We start from the raw sequence: 24,496 nt of genomic DNA, 5'->3' as shown, positions 1-24,496 counted from the left end.
CGATCATTTTGCTGACCTGTATGCTGCTTTTCAGTATTTTTGTTCTTTCTCTTTTTTTATTCTACTAATTAGACTGTATTATATTCTACTTATACAGCTAAAATTTGTTTAAGATTTACCCAGATATTTACTATTTTATTAATTTATTTTATTTATTTATTATTTTTTTGAAATGGAGTATTGCTCCGTCACCCAGGCTGGAGTGCAGTGGATCTTGGCTCACTAAAACCTCCGCCTCCCAGGTTCAAGTGATTCTCCTGCCTCAGCCTCCTGAGTAGCTGGGATTACAGATGCATACTACCGTGCCCAGCTAATTTTGTATTTTTAGTAGAGATGGGGTTTCAGTTGGCCAGGCTGGTCTTAAACTCCTGACCTCAAGTGATCTGCCCACCTCGGCCTCCCAAAGTGCTGAGATTACAGGTGTGAGCCACTTCTCCTGGCTGTTAGCCTGTGTCTTAAAGTCTACCCAATTTGTCCCAAAGTCAAATACGAAATAATAAGGTTATCTTCAGAAGCTGCCTTTAGCACAGTTCTGACACATTGAAACAATCAATAAATGTTTGTTGATTGAATGAATAAGCCTTGACATTTATTGTTCTTTCTCTAAAAATTCAGATTAGCAATGAAATTGAGAATGTGATAGAAGAAGCCACAAAACCAGCAGGTGAACAGATTGCAGAATTCAGTATCCACCTTTTGGGGAAGCAGTACAGGGAAGAACTACAGGATTCCTCCAGCTTTCACCACCAGCACCTTGAAGAAGAATTTATTTCAGAGGTGGGTGATTAAAAAAAAAACAAACAAGGCAGTATGCCTGCTATGTTAGTTTCCTATATTCACAACACTGTTTAAAGATAGGTTTAGGTTTCAAATTGTTTGTCTACTTGGTTCCTGGAGTGGTTACTTAGCCATTTCTTCAGAAAACTCTGTGAAAAGTCATAGGACAGATGAATTCTTTCACAGAAAGAAAAATCTTGCCATCTGCTAAAAAATAAATGCAATTTCCAACTTTTGCTGCACAGCCAAGGAAGAATGTGTTCTGTGGCATGGTTTTGACTTGAAAATATTTGGAGAAATAAGCTTCTCTAAGAAACTACACACACTGTATTATTTTTCTTAAGGGAACATTACATTTAATGTCTTTTAATTTCATCTTTAGTATTTTTAATTGAAAATTTTTCAATAGTTAACACATAGGTAATAACTGGTACAAAATTTAGAAGCATAAAAGGGCATCCAGTGAAAAATAAATGTTTCTCCTATCCTTGGTTGGAGGTATTTTTAAAAAGGGATTTCTTTAAAGAATTGTGGATTAGACCATCCCATAACTTCACTTTCTGGGAAAATTCTATATAGGACTTAAACTCAAGAATTTTTCAGTCAAAAATGACCCATAGTCCCCGTCTAGTTTGCCTTTGCTTTTGTGCAGTAAGACATTGAATGCTTATCTACCCCTGTCTGTCAGATGACAGGGCACATCATTCCTTCGTTTATTTTTTCCCATTCCTTCTTGATGGGGTTCTCTTTAGCCAAGTTTATCAATTCCATTACCTTAGATTAATTTTCTTCCCCAGATACTGTGTCCAGATGAGAAATAAAAATGTGCATCTCTCAGCCAAAGCATTATTGTAGCCATCAGATGTGGGAAGGGGAGGCCAGACAATTTATTTTCCTAGTGGTGTGGCCAAGTTGCAAGGCTGTATGGTATGTGGAAGAAATGTCAGCCAGGCCAGTGGCCACCTGGCATCAAAGAGTGTCTTGGGCTGGCTGTCTGGTTTTCTCTGTCCTTTGATTAAGGAACTTTTAATATAGCTTAGTGTTTAGGTAAACAATTGCATGGAATGACTGCAGATTTAGAGAAGTCCAATAAACACTCTGAAAAATATCTTCATCAAGGACTTGATGAGGTAGGTAGCTATTGAGGTGATTAGATGGTGTTGAAGGTTCTGGGCCTACCATGGAACACCTCCTTCTCTGGCCTATCTCTGTACTCCCTGTCCCCTTACCTGGAATGAAATGTCTGCCAACAGTCACTTTGCATGAAACAGCAGAGGCAGGGGATCATGTCTCAAACTGAAGGGGATCCTCCAGCTCCCTCCCCTTAGGACACCATCACACGGATTTTTCACTCAGCTTCTCTAGGTATTACTGGAAGACACACAGGGAGAAAGAAAGCCTGCTTGGAGGGGATGAGGTTTAGGAGCTATTAGTCTTTGTGTGTGTGTGTGTGTGTGTGTGTGTGTGTGTGTAAAAGGATAAGAAGTGGGGGCATGATAGGCTTGGGATAACACGAAGTACAACATCAGAGAGGGGAAGGTCAGTGTGATGGGCCTGGGAGGGTTGGTGCCTGAGGGCAGTTCCAGTGTCGGTGTGATCCTCACCGACACAAGGCATAGTGCCTTGTGCTCCACAGGCGACTTTCTATTTGTTTGCTCACAGCAGTCATGTATTCAAGCATCTCTAATTTACAGATGAGGCTCAGGAGGCCAAATAACTTGTTCATTGTCATTCAGTCTCTCTAGGAACAGAAATGAAAATCAGGTCTCCTACTGCCTTTCAAAGTACTCCTTCTTCTACAGAGTCCACTTCCTTTTAATTCAAGGGAGAAGTTATAGTGAACCTTAGTTTTCCCAGTCTTGGTCCCAATTCTAAAGCACATTTATCATGAGGCAGGGGCAATGTAATTCAATGGGAAGAATATGGGCTTCAGTGTTAGAGAGATCTGGGATTGAATGCATTCTGATTCAGTCACTTACCAAATGTGTGACCTTGGCCAAGTTAATATCTTACAATCTCCATTTTCTCATCCATAAAACGGGAATAATATATTATCTCTTGGGATTGTCACAGAGATTTGAAGTAAAGCAAAGCACCAGATATATTGCAGTCCTCAATAAATTTTACTGACTATTAATATCAATGTTGAATGACTTCATGCAACTGGATATCTATACATGTTTAGACTCCACAGATTGCAAAGCCTACACTAAGATGGGTTTAGTAGTAATGATTTTTTTCAGTTAATGGAGTGCTTTTAGGTACATTTCTTTTAATCTTAAAATCAATATGGTAGGTGGGCAGGGAAGTATTAGTTCTGAAAAAAGAAGGCCTGTGCATGGACTGTCTGCCAGCAGAAACAGAGCTGAGACTAACCCTCAGCCTTCTGATTTCTAGTCCTGTGTCTTCTACCCCTCCCCACCACCCTACAAGAATTATAACAGTTTTTAATTTCCTTTCAGAGAGTAAAACAGGGCACATTACTATAGCCAAAGAGTTTCATTCTTTGGCTTTGGATCTTTATTCTTAAGGCATAAAGATCTTCAGTGAACCAAGATTTTTTTAAAATCCCACTCTCCTCATATGAGAACTTGGTTAAAAGCAGATGCCCAGAGATGTTGCCAAGGTCCATCAATTTATTTCCTTTGTTCTGATGTTGGCCCCATCATGACCCATCTGGTGAGGCTGTCACCTTCTGAAATGTTACAGATTTAATGTTTATTTTTGTTAAAATATGCATTTTTGCCTAACCTGATTATTATTATTTTTTTTGAGACGGAGTATGTCGCCCAGGCTGGAGTGCAGTGGCGCGATCTCGGCTCACTGCAAGCTCCGCCTCCTGGGTTCACGCCATTCTCCTGCCTCAGCCTCCCGCGTAGCTGGGACTACAGGCGCCCACCACCACGCCCGGCTAATTTTTTGTATTTTTAGTAGAGACGGGTTTCACCATGTTAGCCAGGATGGTCTCCATCTCCTGACCTCGTGATCCACCCGCCTCAACCTGATTATTTTTACATCTTTAGTCCAATCTGGCATACTATTTTCCACCTCCAGTCACTAAGCTCATTTGGAGTTACATGGCTAGATTTTAAAGACTCAGTAATAAAACTGGCTCCTGCAGATGTGATGCTCATGAATTGGTCTTTTGACCAGTGGAGTTACCTGACCACAAGGCCTCTCGTCTGGGTGTTGAGTGTGTTTGTGGTTCTCTTTCGTTGTAGGAGCAGGAAAAAGATGCCAGCAGCCACTTTCACACTTACAGAAAACAAACACTAGACTGTTTTTCAGTGTGTGTGCTGTGGCCAGATTTCAAATCCAAACAATAACATTTAAAAATGCTATAACAGGCCTGTAATCCTAGCACTTCGGGAGGCTGAGGCAGGTGGATCACCTGAGGTCAGGAATTCGAGACCAGCCTGGCCAACATGGTGAAACCCCGCCTCTAGTAAAAATACAAAATTAGCCGAGCATGGTGGCGCACACCTGTAATTCCTAATTCCAGCTGCTCAGGAGGCTGAGGCAGGACAATTGCTTGAACCTGGAAGGTGGAGTTTGCAGTGAGCCAAGATCGCACCACTGCACTCCAGCCTGGGCGGCAGAGTGAAACTCTGTCTCAAAAAAAAAAAAAAAAAAAAAAAAGAATAAAATAAAATAAAATGCTATTACAGCTTCTTTTGAAACAATTTTTTTTTTCACATTTCATCACATAAGGGAAAAACAGTGCTTTGCCAACAAGGAGTATGCTTTTTATAATTTGGAAAAAATTAATATTAAAGCACATTAAAACCTTGAAAGACAAAATGAAAAAGAAAAATGTGGCAGTGTTTAGGTAAAATTTTTTCTTTCATTTTCTGACCTGGGTATGCCTAGCTAGGTGTATAAGCTTCTAATAGTTGTGAACAGTTCACTTTTTATTCTACTCTTAAAAGCATTATTTTCTATATATTTTTCCATATTTTTACATAGTTATCATTTTTATTTGTACTTTTAACAGGTTGAAAATGCATTTACTGGGTTACCAGGCTACAAGGAAATTCGTGTACTTGAATTTAGGTAAATAGACTTATCTAAATATGCACATTTTCAGTAGTATTCTTTATTCTGAATGGAATGTCCATTATATTTATCACACATATTCTAACAATAAATGGTTTGAATGCTGTAACTCAATGCTATTTCTGGTAAATTAGTATTCTTGATGTTAGTTTTTCAGGTGAGAAAGTTGAGATAGAAAAATACCAAATAATAACTCAAAGAGATATATTAGGTCTAAAATTGGCTAGGTTAAGAATTCAGGAATTCATGTCCCCAGCTTGCTGCTGACAAGTTACGTAGGTCTTATTTGGCACTGACAGGAGCCTGAAGGCAGACGGGATGTGGCCCCAGTGTTTTCCTAAAGCTTGTCAGTGTGGTGATTTTGACATCTTGGTATGAAGCCACTCTGGAAGGGATGCATTAGTCCTTGTTTTAAACATAACAGTTCTGAGTAAACCAGACACCTCTTTTAAAGACATTTATTCCCTGCTTAAGACTCACAGTGTAACACTTGTGAACATTTACTGAATGAATACTTTACTGAGTGAATACTTTGTGTTGGGTATGCCACATTGCTGAGCTCACTTAATCTTCAGCCCTCTTAGGATAGATATTATTAATACTCATTTTTAAGAGGAGGAAACAGGTTTAAAGGGATGAAGTATTAGCCCAAAGTCAAGAGTTTGTAAACTGGGGTGGAGGAGGAATTTTGAAACAGAGCAGCTGACTTTATAGCTTTTCTTGCTCTGAACCTTCATGCTAGACTCAATGCCATGATTTAGGTGATGCTCTAGCCCAAGTTTAGATGTTATCCATCTCAACTTTGGCTTGTTCTTGACAAAACTTCTGAGTTTACCAGAAATAACAGCAAACACTTATATAGCATTTACAGTGTGCCAGGCTTTATATATATATATATGTATATTTACACACACACAATTTAATTCCAACATCAATGCTATGAGATAGTTACTATGCTCATATTTTCCAATAAGGAAACCAGAGCACAGGGAATTTAAATAATTTTCCCAGTGTTGTTTAGCTAGTTAGTGATGCAGGCTTAGTGGAAAGAGGCCAAATATTTGAAGTTGTCCTACTTACCTAGTCTCATATCATGACCAGTCGCCCCCATTCAACTTTAGCAGTTTTCAAACAGGATGCTGCCTCCAGTTGTATGCTCAGATGAGAACCTGAGAATGTGAGGCCTTTGAAGACCTCCCTTACTTGGCAGCACATGAAGGGCAACACAGTCTTTGGAGCCAACTTGCCTGGCTTCAGATCCTGCCGTTGCACTTCTGGCTGGATGCTTTTGGGTGTATTTCCAGGATTTAACTTTTCATTTGTATAAAAAAGACAATTTACCTTAATCCTGCTTTATTAAAAAAATGCTTTTGAAATACCATCAGCAACTTATTTATCTTCTTTGGTCTGTAGTTTCTATACCTATATTATGAGGATACTAATAAATCTTAATGAAGATTAAATCAATTTTTATAAAATGCTTAGCATAGTTCCTGGCACATGGAAAGTTCTATTTAAGCATCTGCTACATAAAATAATAAATATTAAAGGTTATGCAGTATACTGTGGATTAATCAGTCCTGACATTTACCTATACCCTTACTACTTTACAGTGTACCATCTGATTTTAATACTGCATAACATGTTGTATCCCAAAAAAGAAGGTTCCCAATTTTGTTAAAGCCAACAACTGGAGTCCTCTGCTGATTTACTGAAAAAGTTTCTTTATGAAGAAATAACCATATGTGAATTATTTTAAAGTATTTTTAAAATTTAGAAGAAAATAAAGACCATGGTTTTAAAATAAAATGCTTTTTTCACCTTTGTTCACTTCCTTCAATCCATAGGAATTTGTCAGTATCTGATACTATGCAAGCATTTTTATTTAAGGAAGCATTTCAAAGAAATTCAGAGGAAATACATAAAGAACTTGCACTTTGATGAATGATGTGACAATAATAACTGTCTCAAACTCTGTTTAATATTTTTAATTTTTGTTTTCAGGTCCCCGAAGGAAAATGACAGGTACTTTTTGGCACTTTCTCTAATGTCCATTGAATTGGGAGATAGTTTAGTAAATATAGCAGGCCATAGGTCCAGGGGAGCATAACTCAAATATTATATGACTTCCAATATCACTGTCTGACTTTTTCAGATCAGGGTTTGTCAAACTTTTCTATTAAGAGTCAGGTAGCCAATAATTTAAACTTTGTAGGCCATATAGTCTCTGTTGCAACTACTCAATTCTGCCACTATCAGGTAAAAGTAGACATAGACAATATATTGTAAACTAATGAGCTTTGCTGTGTTTCACTTTATGGACATTGAATTTTATATAATTTTCACATGTCACAAAATATTGTTCTTTTTTGATTTTTTTCAACTATTAAAAAATGTAAAATTCAGTAACTCTTGGGTAGTAGGCTGGATTTAGCTCACAGGCTGTTTAATTTTATGTTCCTGGCTTATTTCACTTAATAAAATGTCCTCCAGTCCATGCGTGTTGCTGTGAATCACAGGATTTCCTTCTTTTTATGGCTGAATAGTATTCCATTGTGTATGTGTAACTGAATGGAGGCTTGGCTGCTCACTGCTTGCAAAGCCAGTAACAAGGACAATGTGCAGTGAAAGGAAAGTGACTTTATTTCCAAAGCTAGCAGTGGGGGAAGTGGCCAGCTTAACCTCCAGAAATGATTCAAACTTCAGGCTGGGAAGAGGGGATTAAAAAAGGAAACTTGGAATGGGAGGCATGCAGGAGGGGTGCTGGGTACAAGGTCTGCATGTCTTGTTCCAGTGGCTATCTCAAGCCATGGTCCACAGGAGCACAGCTGGCATCATCTCAACAATGGCTGGGTTGTTGACTAACTGTCTTGAGATAATCTCTGGAATTTTGCAGCTGGGTCTCCATGCTTGGTCTGTCTCAAGATTAGCCCCTGGAACTTCTAAGTAAGCATATAATTAGATATAAGCATGCAGTTTAATAAATGTGCATGGGGTAAAGGAGTACATGGTGGGAGATGGTAGGAGGGAGGTAAGTTTCAAAGTATGTTTCAGGGCTATATTTTAAAACTAAGGGGGAAAAGGCTCCTACAGTTTGTTTCAAGGTTACAACTTGAGACTGGGAAGAAAGGAGAAAAGAAAAGATGTTTTAAAATGCATTTGGAAGTTAAACTACTTGGTTGCATATGTATACCACATTTTCTTAATTCATTCATCTGTGTTGGACACCCAGGTTGACCCCATATCTTGGCTGTTGTGAGTAGTGCTAAAATAAATAAACATGGGTGTGTGGATATCTCTTTGATATACTAATTTCCTTTCCTTTGGATAAATGCCCAGTAGTGGGATTGCTGGATCATATGGTAGTTCCATTTGTTGTTCTCTGAGGAACCTCCATATTGTTTTCCATATTGGCTATACAAGTTTACATTCCCACCAGAAGTATTTAAGAGTCCCCTTTTCTCTGGATCCTCACTAGCATTTGCTATTTTTTGTCTTTTTGATAATAGCTATCCTAACTGGCATGAGATGATACTTCATTTTGGTTTTGATTTGCATATCCCTGTTGATGAAAATGTTGAGCATTTTAAAATATATTTTTTGGCCATTTTTATGTTTTCTTTTGAGAAATGTCTATTCATATCATTTGCACATTTTTAAATTGGATTGTTTGTTGTTTTGCTGTGGAGATATTTGAGTTTCTTCTATATTCTGGATATTGATCCCATGTCAGATAAATAGTTTGCAAATATTTTCTCTCGTACTGCGGGTTACCTTTTCACTCTGTTGATTGTTTCCTTTGCTGTGCAGAAGCTTTTTAGTTTAATATAATTCCATTTGTTTATTTTTGCTTTTGTTGCCCATGCCTCTGAGGTCTTATTCATAAAATCTTTTTCAAGACCAATGTCCTGAAGTGTTTCCCCAATGTTTTCTTCTAGTATTTAATAGTTTTTCAAGTCTGACATTTAGGTCTTTGATCTATTTTGAGTGGATTTTTTGTATAGAGTGAGAGCTGAGGAGTCTAGTTTCATTCTTCTGCATATGGATATCCAGTTTTCCCAGCACCATTCATTGAAGAGAGTGTCCTTCCTGCAGTATATGTTCTTGATATTTTTGCCAAAAATTAATTGGTTGTAGATATGAATTGATTTCTGGATTCTCTATTCTGTTCCACTGATCTGTGTGCCTGTTTTTATTGCTAGTACCAGGCTGTTTTGATGACTACAGCTTTGTACTATATTTGAAGTCTAGTAGTATGATACATATCATCAGCTTTGTTATTTTTTCTTAGGATTGCTTTGGCTATCTGGGGTCTTTTGTGGTTCCATACAAATTTTAAGACTTTTTTTCTATTTCAGTGAAGAATGTCATTGGTATTTTGATAAGGATTGCTTCAAATCTGTAGATTGCTTTGGGTAATATGGTCATTGTAACAATTTTAATTCTTCTGATCCAGGAGAATGGGATGTTTTTCCATTTTTTTGTATCCCTTTCAATTTCTTTCATCAGTGTTTTGTAGTTTTTCTTGCAGAGGTCTTTCACCTGCTTGGTTAAATTTATTTTTACGTATTTTATTTTTCTTGTAGCTATTGTAAATGGGATTGCCTTTTTTTTTTCAGCTAGATTGTTACTTGTGTATAGGAATGCCACTGGATTTTTGTAAGTTGATTTTGTATCCTGCAACCTTACTAAATTCATTCATCAAATCTAGGATTTTTTTTAATGGAGTCTTTGGGTTTTTCTCCATGTAAGATCACATGATCGGCAAACAGGGATAATTTGACTTCTTCTTTTCCAATTTGTATGCCTTTTATTTATTTCTTTTGCTTGATTGCTCTGGCTAGGACTTCTGGTACTATGCTGAACAGGAGTGGTAAAAGTGGGCATTCTTGCCTTGTTCCAGTTCTTGGAGGAAATGCTTCCAACTTTTCCCCATGCAGTATGATGTTAGTTGTGGCATTTTCATATGTGGACTTTATTGTATTGAGGTGCTTTTCCTCTACCTAATTTTTTGAGGGTTTTAATCATGAAGGCATGTTGAATTTTATTAAGTAGTTTTTCTGCATCATTATGATGATCATATGGTTTTTATACTTCATTCTGCTGATGTGATGTATCATCCTTATTGATTTGCATATGTTGAACAATCTTTGCATTCCTGGGATAAATCCTACTTGGTCATGGTGTATTATCTTTTTGAGGGGCTATTGGATTTGATTTGCTAATATTTTGTTGAGGATTTTTACATCTGTGTTCATCAGGGATTTTGCCCTGTAGTTTTCAATTTTTGTCAGGTACGTGTCTTGTTTTGGAATAATTAAATTTTTCTGCTTTAATTTTTTGGAATAATTTCAGAAGAATTGGTATTCATTCTTCTTTAAAGGTTCTGTAGAATTCAGTGGTGAAGCAATCCAGTCCTGGACTTTTCTTTTTCAGTAGACTTTTTGTTACTGATTTAATCTTGTTACTTGTTGTTGGTTTGCTCAGTTTCTTTTTGGTTCAATTTTGGTAGGTTAAATGTGTTCAGGAATTTATTTCCACTAGGTTTTCAAATTTATTGGCATATGGTTATTCATAGCAGTCTCTAATTATCCTTTCCATTTCTGTGGTATTTGATGTGATGTCTCCTTTTTCATTTCTGATTTTATTTATTTGGGTCCTCTCCTTTTTTTTTTTTTGAATCTGTAGATTGCTTTGAGTAATGGTAGAATGCTATAGACCATTAGTCTAACGAATGGTTTGTTGATTTTTATCTTTTCAAAAAATCAACTGTTTGTTTTGTTAATCTTTTGTATATTTATTTTGGTCTCCATGTCTTTTATTTCTGCCCTGATCTTTATTATTTCTTTCCTGCTGCTAATTTTTTGGTTTGGTTTGTTTTTGCTTTTCTAGTTCTTTGAGATGCATTGTTAAGTTGTTTATTCGAAATCTTTTTAGTTGTTTGATGTAGACATTTATTGCTATAAACTTGTCTCTTACTACAGCTTTTGCTGTGTCCCATAGGTTTTGGTATGTTGTGTTTCTATTTTCATTTGTTACAAGGAATATTTTGTTTTTATTTTAAATTTCTTCACCCATTGATCATTTAGGAGCATATTGTTTAACTTTCCTTTATTTGTATAGTTTTAAATTTGTCTCTTGTTTTGATTTCTAGTATAATTCCATTGTGGTCAGATAAGATACTTGATATAATTTTGATAAAAAAAATTTTTGAGACTTGTTCTGTGTCCTAACATATGGTCAGTCATGGAAAATATTCCATGTGCTGATGAAAACAGTGTGTATTCTGCAGCTGTGCATCTGTTCAGTGAAATGTTCTGTAAATGTCTGTGAGGGCCACTTAGTCTGTGGTGCAGTTTAAATCTGGTGTTCCTTTGTTGATTTTTCGTTCTAGATGATTTGTTCTAGGGAGATAATGGGGTGTTGAAGTCCTCAACTGTTATTTTATTGGGGTCTATCTCTCCATTTATATCTAATAATAGTTGCTTTATATGTCTTGGTGCTCCATTTTGGGTGCAGGTATATTTATAATTGTTATATTTTCTTGCTGAATGGATTCCTTTATTATTATACAATGTCCTTCTTTGTCTCTTTTTTCAACTTTGGACTTGAAGTCTGTTTTGTCTGAGCATGGTTACTCCCACTTGCTTTTGGTTTCTGTTTGTGTGGGATATATGTTTCTATCCCTTCACTCTAGATCTTTATGTGTCTTTATAGGTCATGTAAGTTTCTTGTAGGCAGCATATAGTTTGTCTTTTTTTTTTGTTATCCTTTCAGCCAGTCTATATATTTTAAATGGATAATTTAACCTATTTAACTTCAAGGTTATAATTCACAGTAGAGAACTTATGTCATTTTTTTGTTTGTTTTCTAGTTGTTTTGTATATTCTTTGTTCCTTATTTCTTCTCTCATTGTTTATTTTTGTGGTTGCTTTGATCCTTTCTTGTAGTGTGGGGATGAGTACCAGGTGTCTCTAGTCAGCCATATTAGTGATGTCACCCAGAATTGCTAACCTAGGTATAGTTTTCAAAATTATTCAGCATTGTCAGGAATTAACCAGCTGATAAAATTTATTTGTAACTTTTGAGTGTACTTATATTCTGAGCTGTGTATAAATGAATGTATAGCACAGAAATAGTCTATGAGATATATAACATACCGTTTCTCTCTCTCTCTATAAGCATTTATATGCACATGAAGTTTTTTTATTTGCTCTGTACCTCTTCTAAAATGTACTCATTATTTTAATTTAGTAGTATGCATTTGAAGTGAATCAACAACATATCCATCTGGTATACCCAATTTATATATTTAGCTTCAGGCTTTTTCAGTATGTATCTTCTTCCTAAAAGAAGCTATAAAAGAAGAGATGTCTGAGTTTCTCCAAAATATCCTTATTTTGGTTGATCTTGATGAAATGTGATAGCACTATTTTTAATTTTTAAAATATATATGCATCAAACGACCAATCAGGGCATCTGAGGGGAGAGAATAAGAAAGGGTAAACTTCACCTCTACATGATTGATGTCTTTGGAAATATGTACTCATTATGTTAATTTAGTAGTACATATTTGAAGTGAATCAACAATATATCCATCTGGTATACCCAATTTATATATTTAGCTTAGGCTTTTTCAGTATGTATCTTCTTCCTAGAAGAAGCTATAAAAGAAGAGATGTCTGAGTTTCTCCAAAATATCCTTATTTTGGTTGATCTTGATGAAATGTGATAGCACTATTTTTAATTTTTAAAAAATATATGCATCAAACAGTCAATCAGGGCATCTGAGGAGAAAGAATAAGAAAGGATAAACTTCACTTCCACATGATTAATGTCCTTGGAAATAGCTGTCAGACACAGAAACTCTCCTCTGTATAGCAGCTGCATGAGTCCAGTTCAAAAGATGAAAGATGATGATCCAGTGGTGGTTAGTTAACTTGGAGTTGCTGAGTGTGGAGAGCCAGCACAGCTTTCTTCAATCACATACTGTTTTATCTACCAATGTGTATTCTGCTTCTCATGTATTTCCTTGGCCTCTTGGTTTTCTTTTATTCTGTACCTCATCCTGAGATATATTTGTACCCCATTACTATGCCAGAACTCTGTCTGTTCTGAGTCACAGTGATGTTCTTGGCCCTCAAAATAGATGGTTTTCTGGTATCTCAAGCACTTATTTGAGTTCCCTTTCCAGAATAAAAACATGGTAACAAATTATAACATCTCTCTGAGGCATTTTATCTTCTTTAATGAACTTTCTGTACTAGACAAGGTAGATTATAATAGAAGTATTATATTTAGATGTCCAGTGGAAACATTGAGAGGCAAATATTTTGCCAATAAAGAGTAACACCAGTAATCTATTCCAGACTGCCTGATTTGCATAGCTTTCTTGATCCAGGAACATTTCTCTTGATCTTTTCCCTATTACATTAAAAGTCATGCAAGGCATATGGTAGGCTCCCAGTAAATGTTTGACTCTCCTTGTCTGATTTTCTGCATAGCCTAAGAACCAACTGAAGTGCTAACTGACATAGCCTTTCCTCCTCCTCCTTTTTCTTTTTTTCTTAAAGTTTTTTATCTTAGAGTCATGTTTACACTAGAAGTAAGTTTAATATGTTGTGCAAAAATCTGAAAAAGAAACTCACCTTTCTGGAGAGGTAGATATGGTCCATCACGCTAAGACTTGGAAGAGCATGCACATCCTCACAGAGCTGGGCTGTGGCCAGGAAACAATGTCTCTAAAATGATTAACCAGAAGATACAAATATATGAAGCTAATACGAATGTTCTTTAGGGTTAAAAATTGCTCTGTTATATTTAGAGTCTGAAGATGCTTCAGATTAAGTCAGGCATATCATGTACTGTTGTTTAAGTGGCATAAATTCAATTGTCTTATCTGCCTTCATTAGGGAACAAAATTGACCATTTGTTTCTTCATTATTTTCACAAGTACGTATTGAACTGCTATGAGCCAGGCATTGTGCTAGATGCTGGGGACATAGAGCCAAAAAGTAATTGTGCCTGTATAGTTGGTGAGGAGATAGAACATGAGCACCAACCACGTCTTCATGTTAAAAAGAAATTTCCCTGGGAGATGACAGCTAAGCTGAAGTAAAATAGAAATAGCCAGGTGAAGAAGGTATCTGTATGTGTGTGTACATGTGTATGTGGAAGATATAAGGGTTGGGAGGTAATAACAGGAATTGGAGAGAGAAGGAAATGTATGTGCAAAGATCCAGAACCAGAGCAGGTGCCTATGGTCTGCCAGTCTATCAGAATGACTGAAGGCTGATAAAGAGCAAGGGGGAATATGGTGTGGTGAGTTCTGATTGGTAGGTGACCCTCTCATTGTTTTATTCTATCTTGGAACCATCATTTGATATTTTAGCATATTTTACTGAATTGATTTCTTTATAAATAATATTGGGAATTACCTATGAATCAACATACTCAGATGTGCAAAATTGAAATACTTTAATTGCTTAGAGGATTGAGGAAAGTTCTAGAGACAAGCAGATGTTCTTACCACTTAGAGCATTAGGGTGTCAAAGTGCTCAGTTACTACTTTTAAGAGCCCTGAACCACTGCATTAGAAGAGGTATCCTATTATATCTGGGAGGAAAACAGTATTGAAGTCACTCAGAGTAAGACAGGAACATCAAAGAGGCCTGGATGCTTCCTTATATGGCAGGTGAGAGTGTCACGTTTATGGCTTTCCCTGCAGTCCAGGGTGTGTGATCTGTGCCATGTAGGCCAGGCCAGGTCCAGACCAGTGCTCCCAGGAAGAAGTCTCTTGAGACCATTCATGCTTACCAAACCATAAAAGACAATGAATTCTCTAGGATGCCCATTGATCTACTTAAAAATGAGAAATATATGTGCCAACAGACCAATCAATTATTATAGCATTGACTGGCTCATGCATTCTTTCCTCATAAGAAAATCTGTAGGGAGTTATAATCAAAAGTTTCTTTTACAAGCTTGAAATCAAAAAGAGGAAGTTGGATGATCTCAACAGCCAGTATCATCTAGCCATGATAGCTTATTGTAGCCATCTCCAATCTAGGGATCTATTTCACCAGGAACTCCCAATATACTGGTCGGAAGCTTTCCACTAACTAGTAACATAAATTAGCTGACTAATATCTTTTTTCCTAGACTCTATGATATCATCCTTATTATGTTGATAATTTCCTTTAGCTATGTAAATACCTTGATTGTGCTGTGGTTTTCTTTCTGCCTTCAGACAAGTATATATTTCTGTTCATCTAGTAGGTACTGGGTACCTCTCTGTGCTAGGTACCAAGCTGAGCACTGGGGATAGAAACTCAAGGAGAGACTGAGACACCGTCACTGTGAACAAAATCTTTGTACAAAACAACGAATGTTAAAATAAAGAAATAGATAAGAATATATAAGTTCAGAGGAAGAAGCACATTATTTTAAATTTTATTCAATTTTTCATTAATTTATTTTTATGCTTTGTTTTGAGAATAGTTTGCTGCTGTGGAATGTCTGAAAGTGGTGAATTACTTTTACTGCACGTCTGTCTTGAGTGGTTTGTCTCTTGGAAGGTAGTATTCTCCTTTCCTCTGGAGGGATCTTGGTGTGACTTGCTGGGTTCTTACTGCCTATGATGGATGTGCTGCAGAGACTGGCTGGAAGCCAGAGTGATGACTGGTATTGAGCTGCCCTCATAATTACTTTTTTGGGTAATAGTTTAATTGAAGCTACTGAGAGGGTAACATACTAGTTCAGAATGTAGGGGCTGGGGTTGGACAGATCTGTGTTGAAATTATGACTCTGCCACATATTACATCTTAAGAAATCTAAAGGAAGTCTTTTAACTGCTCTAAGGGCTTGTTTCCTCAACAATATTCTGAAGCTAAAATATCTTTCATCAGGTTATTATGAAAATTAAATGAGATAAAGCATGTAAAATACCTGTCACATTATCAGCACTTACAAACTGTTAGCTTTTAGTTAGAGAAATCTGAGTTGGAGTCTAGAGGAGTATTTTTATTTGGTTTAAAATTTTATATTCTGATGTTATTTCTCCAAAAGACTAGTTAAGAAAATGTCAACACATCAACTCATACTTATTTATTTTCTGTCTTTCTGTCCTGTGTTCCAAGAAGTCTCCTCTTTTTTGCTTGTGGAAAGGTTGATGGAGAAAAAGCCTAATTCCCAGACAAGTGCTGTTTGTTAGTACTTGTTGAGGTTTTACGTAATTCATTAATGAGGGAGTTAGCTTTAAAAAGAGAGAGAGAGAGAGCTTGTTTCTAGAGTATCTGAAAAAGAGAAATTCATATAGTTAATTGGGAACAGATTACTAAGTTACATACAAAATTGGTTAATGCCCTGGAGGGTGGTAAAAATATAACTTTAGAGATATTTTTCCTACCAGGCCAAGAAAAAAATTACTTCATAATAGTTTTTTACAATTTAGTCTTAAACTTTATAGAACTGTAAATTGTCTAGGTTATCAAACAAAAGTATGTCTCCTGAAAGAACTGTCATATTAGAAAATACTCCAGCACTACATTTTAAAGGAAAATAATCATCAATTTGCTTTAGTACCAAGTTTTTCATAATTTTCCTACCACAATAAATAACTATGTTTCAGTACATAATTCGTCTAACAACAATAATGAAGTGATGTGAGAGGATTTTGCATTGTGAGGAGGAATTAGAAAGACTGTTTTTAAAAATTAGGGGGAAAATGCTAATAGGAAAAGAAGGAAGTAGGCTCATAGTGAAGAGGGAGGACTTGCCTTTGAAAGAGGAAAGGAGAAGTGAGAACATAGGGGAAGAAGATGCTCAGATCATCCTGCAGGGTTGCCTCTGTGGCCTCCTTAGAATTCTTTTCCCTATTCTTAGAGCTATGACCCCTCATTCTCTGGGAAGGAGGAGAGGACGGCAAAAGGTTGTCCAGGGTTTTCAGAGAAAAGTGATAGAATCCATGCTCTTTGAGACTCCCCCTCTAGGTCCAATGTTTGTTCTTCATGGTTTCAATGCTCCTTTCTTTGTGCTTCCTTAGCTGAACCTAATCTGTTCTCTCTTTCCATCCATAGTGGCGTAGATGTTTACTATGCAGTTACCTTCAATGGTGAGGCCATCAGCAATACCACCTGGGACCTCATTAGCCTTCACTCCAACAAGGTGGAAAACCATGGCCTTGTGGAACTGGATGATAAACCCACTGTTGTTTATACAATCAGTAACTTCAGAGATTATATTGCTGAGACATTGCAGCAGAATTTTTTGCTGGGGAACTCTTCCTTGAATCCAGATCCTGATTCCCTGCAGCTTATCAATGGTGAGTTTGATATCCATCATGAAGTCCTTGTATAGTTTCTTTTCCAGTATGCTCTGGTGTAAACTAATTTCCTGAAATGTATAAGGTTCTGACCATTCTCTAGACTTTATGAGACAGGAGCCAACCCGATATGAATGGAGTTTTAGCCATGAAGCTATTTTGGATAGATTAATCCGGGGCTTTCTGGAATATTTGTAGACAAAAGGCCACAGGGTGTGGAAAGTGGCAGTTAGAAGTAGTTTAGAGAAATAGGCGCAAAGCATAAGAAAAAGGAAAGTAGTACTTGGAAGTGTGCATTGAAACAGGCTATAATACTTCCCTGACAACCGAGACATGACCTCTCTGAGGTAAGTCAGCTAGTAAAGGCTTAAAAATCAGAGTGTAGAGAAAACCGAAGAGCTCAAGAAAGGTAATGGGAGATCTAGGTCAAAGAAGTGATAATGGTTGCCATGCAGAATCTCAGATAATTCAATACTGACTTTAAATTCAGATCGCTGTGGAGATCCTGTTATGATCCATAATGAACAGGTGGATATGACAGATCATGAAGAAGAGGGTGTTTAACCTGGATTTGGAGGCTACAGGGTGCCCAGTCAACCTGGGACTTAAAACTTGCTAAGATTCTGGCTACCAGTATGCAGCATCTTAACTCATCAGGGCCACGGTATCCTGCTAACTCACTTGCTACTTTGCATTTGCTTCTATTCTCCGTGATTTCTTTACTCATCGGTAACTTAGCTTTGAAATGTTCAGTGGAATATACGTCATGGAAGTGACAGCATGGGAGAAGTACCAGCTGCTGAGGAGGAAAATCTACATGTGAGGCAATGCTAATGATGCATTTTTACAGCCTCTCTAGCTCCCACACTTTTTAAAGAGGAAAGAGCCTCTGTCCTGTCCTTCCAGGCAGCTACTACCTAGCTCTGTGTGTGTGTGTGTGTGTAACAAATAAATAAACAAAAATAGAGAAGCCAGAGAGGCTTGTTGGATTTACATAGGAAGATCAGAAAATTAATAATGAAAGAGAATAGTAGATTTAAAAGGCAAGGTAGGGAAGAACATAGGAATCAAGATTTTTTTGAGTTGGGGCTTGGAAGGAGAATTTTTAAAGAGAGACAAAGAAAAGTCTTGTCTTTCCAGGCAGTTATATGTGTATGTGTGTGTGTGCACATATGTGCATGTGTGTGTGCATTTGTGTGTATGTGTGTGTGTGAGAGAGACAGAGAAAGTGAGAAAGAGAAAGGGAGAGAAAAAAACTTTTAAAAAGATTTTAGTGTGTGTGATTTAATCTCTTATTTCCCAAATAAGATATTGTTTTTTGTTTGTTCTCTTTCTTTCTTTCTTTCTTTCTTTCTTTCTTTCTTTCTTTCTTTCTTTCTTTCTTTCTTTCTTTCTTTCTTTCTTTTTTCCCTTTCTTTCTTTCTTTCTTTCTTTCTTTTTCTTTCTTTCTTTCTTTCTTTCTTTCTTTCTTTCTTTCTTTCTTTCTTTCTGTCTTTCTTTTTGAGAGGCCAGACTAAAACTTTACATTGCTTTCAACTATTTTGGCTGCTGGACTAACGTTTTTTTAATGTGACACTCTGCTGAGACAGGGTCACAAAGTGGTCTGGGCTTTATATGAATTACATAGGACTTTAAGATGGAGAAATGCTCTCTTCAGTGGATGAGAGTGTTATAGAACCATTCATTCTTAAACATTAGGGAGGCTTTATATTTTGGAGCGTTATCCTGGGCTCACTTCCTCATATACTTCTTTGTCACTGTTGAATCTCTGTTGGAATACTAAGGCTAGATAAAATAGTGAACAGATAAGAAGCTTGTTATAATCTGAAACTGCTGAAGTCCCTCTGGCAATGCTAATAGAGATTAGCCGGGGCTAACCATGGAGATGGCATATGGGCAGAAGATTCTAGGAATCAGGATATTGGGATCAGACAGAGAAAAGATATAGTTAGGAGATCATGACCTAAGGGAGTTAAGAACCTACATTGAGCAGAAGGTGCAAACACCAAGGTCAGTAACTGGAGTGGTAGGAGAATGGCATGAAGATTAAGGTCTACAATAAACAAAGAGGTTGCTTAGGAAACTATATCCACAAACAGTATTGCAAGATCTTCCTTTTATGTGGAGCCTGTTGGTGGAGCTACTTTCATAAAGGTGTCCTAAAAAGAGGTAAACAACTTTCTTAGAATTTGTAAGCAAGTTCAACAAAAGCTTTACAATATCTAGTACCAACTAATTCAAGTGCCTTGGGCTTTCATTAGACATATATTTCAATTACTCAGAATTTTGTCCCTAAAATTTATTTCTATTGTCAGGCCAACTTCAGAGTTCTGAATGGCGGCAGCTTTCTACGTAACTTGATCATTATCTCAAAACATATGATCCTCCTTGTATTAGTCCATTCTCACACTGCTATAAATAACCTGAGGCTTGGTAATTTATGAAGAAAAGAGGTTTAATTGACTTACAGTTCCACAGGCTGTACAGGAAGCATGGCTGGAAGGCCTCAGGAAACTTAAAATCATGGCAGAAGGTGAAGAGGTGAAGGGGAAGCAAGCACGTCTTACCATGGTGGAGCAGGAGGGAGGTAGGGGAAGAGACTGAGAGAGAGAGAGAGTCAGAGAGAAAGAGACAGACAAAGAGAGAGAGAGAGAGAGAGGGAGAAAGTGCCACACACTTTTAAACAACTAGATCTCTGAGGACTCACTTACTATCATGAGAACAGCAAGGAGGAAATCTGCCCCCATGATCCAATCACCTCCCACCAGGCCCCACTTTCAACACTTGGGATCGCAATTCAACATGAGATTTGGGTGGAGACATAGAGCCAAACCACATCACTCCTTGATCTTGTGGAGCTTATTTTTCATAGAAGACATAATTCAGGCAGATTGTGCTAATATAAATAAAATATCTGAATAAAGTAACAAACATTTTCTAAGTAAGTGTGTCCCATATTTTCTGCCAAAATCTAAACAATGAAGAGAAAGAACTTGACTTTCAGTTGTCCCTGCACCTCACATACAATAGGGCCTCATCTAAAAATGTTCTTTAATATTGTTCTTTCCTCAGTGAGAGGAGTTTTGCGTCACCAAACTGAAGATCTAGTTTGGAACACCCAAAGTTCAAGTCTTCAGGCAACGCCGTCATCTATTCTGGTATGTTTTTATGTTTTATGCTAGAACCAGGCCCTCAAGCTTCTCTTCTTTCTTCCTGCACCTGCTTACTTTGGCATTATAAATTTCCCAAGCTGTTCTCATTTCAATTATTCTCTTGCATCATCCCTAGACCATTACTCATAGCTGTCAGCTCATGGGTACCAAGTGTTGGTTCAGAAAATTTAAGCCTTCTGCAGTGATTAAATAAAGTCTGCATTGCCAAACTCCACACAGGGTAGAAACCTTATTTATGGTTCCTACTTGTTCAGCGATAATTAGGCTATTAAGTGCCCACTGAGTTGTTCTCTGAGAGTTACCCAGAAATAGATTTTATAGCCAACATGATAAATTGATGTACTAGGTATAGAGCGTAGATTTTTTGTTTCAAGGATTATAGTGAAAAAATGATTAAACTCCAAAACACATAGAACAGTGTGTGTATGGAAGGGAGAGAAAGAAGAATATCCACTAGCTGACAGATGACAGGGATTCTAAATCAGGCCTCCTTGTAACCTGGACTGAAAACATTCCCGCTTGCATAGAAACAGCATGGGATGAACTTTCCTTTTTGTTCTTACCACCCAGCTGCATCAGGAATTCCTCTTCCCCCTCTAAACCTCCACTTGCCACTTCACTTGTAGGGAGTTATATAGTAGAAAAGAAACAGCATAGTTTAAACAACAATGATAACATCTACAACTAAAAACCACTACAGAATTACTTGTCTACAATGAATACAGGAATCTTTTGTTATCATATACAAACAGTAGGGGGACTCCCTTGTCATCTACATTCCTTGCTTTTCTTCCCTCTTAAAATTTATTTTCTGTCTCATATCAGCTATTTGAGTTACTTGTTTCTCGACTTTAATGGAGCGATGGAAATTCAGAAAGCCTGCCTTTAATTCATGTTACCATTAATCTCTGCAGCCATTTCTTCTACTAGGTTATAGAGCAACTCAATATTACAATGTAGAATTACTAAAAACAATCTTTTCACTGAGTTACATATTAGACAAAATAGGTTAGAAGAGATTTACAGAGAGTACATTCATTTGGTGTGTATTTATTCATTCACTTATTCGTTCATTCAAATATGTTTGTTTTGTGCTTTCCATGTGCCAAGTGCTTGTGAAACTAAGACAAGTAAGGTGTGGCTCTGCCTACACAAATTTCTAGTCTGGTGGTAGTAGACAGATTTCTAAACAAGGTGATGCAGATATTGTCCAAGAGGTCCGTCCAGGGTCCAGTGGCAGGGAGTGATGACAGCGCCACTACTCTCCGCTTTTAATCACATTCTGTAACCACAGAAGGAGCTTTGTGATGATATTTTAGAATCATATTGTAAAGATGAGAATTTCTATATAAGCCAGAGGCTGCAAACTGGAGAGTAGCTGGATCCAACTATAGACACGCAGCTTGGGACCAAATTTTAAAAAATAAGTCAATATTTTAAAACTAGGAGATTTTTACATAAAAATGTAGATTTCTGGCTTCTTTTGAACACCAAGAAGATCTGCTACTCTGAAGTTCACATTCCCTTGTGGCAGAAAGTGGCTGGAGCTTGGCTGTGGCTGCCGCTTAATGATGGCAAGCACCAATAGGGCTCACTTGTTCATTTACGTTGCAGTGCTTTCATTTGCATTGATGCCAACTCCTTTCTTTTTTGAATAGTGATTACTGTAGGGCATTCATTAACAATTTAAGGAGACATCAGAACATTAATGGGAGATGATAAGACATGAAAACAAGGAATGATTAATTAGAAATGTCTAGTTATTACTTTCTTTTTAATTTATTCCTTCCCTCCCTTTCTTCATACCCTTGCCAATTGTTAGCAAGATTTTACTCTACCATAGAAGTGAGGTGGGTTTTTTCCCCCCAGATCTTATTTTTAAAAATTATTTTATATACAGAGCTGCCATAATTGTATTACTAGTCATTTTATTGTTTTTATTATTAGTAATAAAGGCTTTATTCAAAGAGTTAAAAAAAAGTTATTTTAGAGCTAGGAATGTTGGGAAATTGAATTTGACACTTTTCTGGCACCCTGACTTGGAAAGTCACTTGTACAGTGTGCTTTCTTTAGGACTAACAAACTTTTCAATTGGCGGTAGCAGAAATGAAACTGGCCAATATAATAAAGTTGTCAATATACTACATTGAACTAAAAGAATGCACAAGTTAAATTTGTTACTATGGGAACATCTATGGATAGAAAAATTAATGAAAGGCTATTCCTGGCATGTATGTGTTAACCTTTCAAAATGTATAAGAAAGCTTCATTGCCATGCCATTTTTTAGGGAATATTTATCCTGGAAGGGATGGTCTTTCTTCTTTATTTGAAAAGTCAAGTTGTTTACTTTCACATTTTATGTCGCCTGTTAGTGACTTGACTTTTTAAAAGATTTTATGTATTGTTTTACTGTTAATTTTTATGAAGTGAAAAGGCATTTTGTTTACAGATATACTGAAATGGTATATTACTGCTTGAGGATTTCTTTTTCATTGAGGATTCAGCTGCTTTCCTAATGTGTGCCAGGTTATGCGCTCTGTCTGATAAAACTCAATTTCTTAAGCATGGCTTGAAGGGCTTAAGCTATCTCACATGAATTTTTTTTAAGGTACATTTGGAATTTGCAAGAATATATGAGTAGCTTTAACACATCTCTGGAAGTAGTTTTAGATAATTAAAAGGAAAAAAGTTAATTCCCTCTTATGGTATGATCATCATCATTGTAACTACTTTATTGAAGAACAGAACTTGATATTGAGCAAATGGCCTTCTTTCCCCTGACTACATATATAGTTTTCAATCCTAGAAAAATAAAGGGGAAGGCTAGAAACTTTTTTCTATGTAAACAGGCTCCATATTCCACAGAGCAGGCATTTGAATATTAGGAGATGGCCTCCCACACTCCCTATCTGTGTTGACCTGGGTCTTATAAACCTGTGGAATATGCTAACCCAAATGGGAGCATGGACTGCCAAGTCTGTTTGCTCTAGTTTCTCCTCTGAAAATCCTTTTATCACTTGGGAATATATACTTGTAGAGACCTCTGGATGAATAGCTGTTAGTGGGAAAAGCACTGGCACTGAGAAATCTAGAGACTTGGCTGCTTCCAGTCTGTTTTTTTCTCTTTTTTTGTGTGTCCTTGAGCATTTCACTTCTATGATCCTCAGTTCTATATCTTTAACAGGCATGGTTGTACTACATGTGTTCTTAAGTCCTTCTAAGTGTAAAATGTGATAATTTTGTTATGTTCACATACATGTGCATGCTCAGCCCCTCTTCCCAACGTAAGATTTTTCCAAGCCAAAGGATGGCCTCATAAAGCACATGAGCAAGACAAGAGCTGATGTTTTTACTTAACTTTTTGCCTTTCACTTTCTGGACTTTAATTTGTTGTCTTCCATTTCTCTGGAAATGAACTCTTGCTCTATCTCCTCTGTTCTTGAGGACTCAGAATAACTTAGACCCTCTAGGCAGAAATATGAACCAGCTTTATGTCTATTTGGTGCTAAGTTATGTAGGAGCACTCTGCACACAGGTCAGCAATTGCAAGCCACCTCTACTGAATAGAGTTATGTAAGGTTAACGGTACTCCTGGTAATTCCATGGTGTTTTTTTGAGACAGCGTCTTGCTCTGTCACCTGGGCAGGAGTGCAGTGGTGTGATCATAGCTCACTGAAGCCTCAAACTCCTTGGGTTAAGTGATCCTCCTGCCTCAGCCTCCAGAGTACTATAGGAATGCACTATTGGAGTGTACCAAGGCACCCAGCTATTTTTTTTTATTTTATGTTTTTTGTAGAGACAGAGTCTTACTCTGTTTCCCAGACTTGCGTGCTCCTAAAGTTTACTAGAAAAGTGCGAGAAGTCATCTCTCCAATTAGATCTTTTTTTTTTTTTTTTTTTGACATGAATCATGAAACATGTCATATTATCCTCAGGGTCACTTCTGTTAGGGGATTCCCCAGGAGGGAATTTTGTGTCCTCAGATCATTTGATGATGGCCTCTGGCTTCCTCTCTTTACAGATGTCTTGCTTTTTCCCTCATATATTTCATGTCAACAGATTCAGAAGATTTGGTTATTAGACTCCAGTCTAATTCCTAGATATATCTTGCTTCTATTTCTCTTTTTTTTAACCAAAGCTACATTGCCAAAAATGTTTGCTAACATT

At 37.0% G+C, this 24,496-nt stretch overlaps 1 protein-coding gene across 1 annotated transcript in view; it reads left to right on the top strand.

Moving 5' to 3' along the window:
* The window catches only part of IMPG2 (interphotoreceptor matrix proteoglycan 2), a 90,692-nt gene that overhangs the window by 45,470 nt on the left and 20,726 nt on the right, over nucleotides 1-24,496 (top strand). The window contains exons 7-11 of the mRNA XM_003821920.4: nucleotides 616-777; nucleotides 4,772-4,830; nucleotides 6,838-6,858; nucleotides 16,911-17,155; nucleotides 20,228-20,313. Of these exons, the coding sequence (XP_003821968.2) occupies nucleotides 616-777; nucleotides 4,772-4,830; nucleotides 6,838-6,858; nucleotides 16,911-17,155; nucleotides 20,228-20,313 (573 nt within the window). The remainder of the gene's footprint in view (nucleotides 1-615; nucleotides 778-4,771; nucleotides 4,831-6,837; nucleotides 6,859-16,910; nucleotides 17,156-20,227; nucleotides 20,314-24,496) is intronic.

The sequence above is a fragment of the Pan paniscus genome, chromosome 2, assembly GCF_029289425.2.
Source record: "Pan paniscus chromosome 2, NHGRI_mPanPan1-v2.0_pri, whole genome shotgun sequence".
NCBI classification, from domain to species: Eukaryota; Metazoa; Chordata; class Mammalia; order Primates; family Hominidae; genus Pan; species Pan paniscus.
Note: the sequence above shows the minus strand (reverse complement) of the source record. Positions and strands in the feature narration are given on the sequence as shown.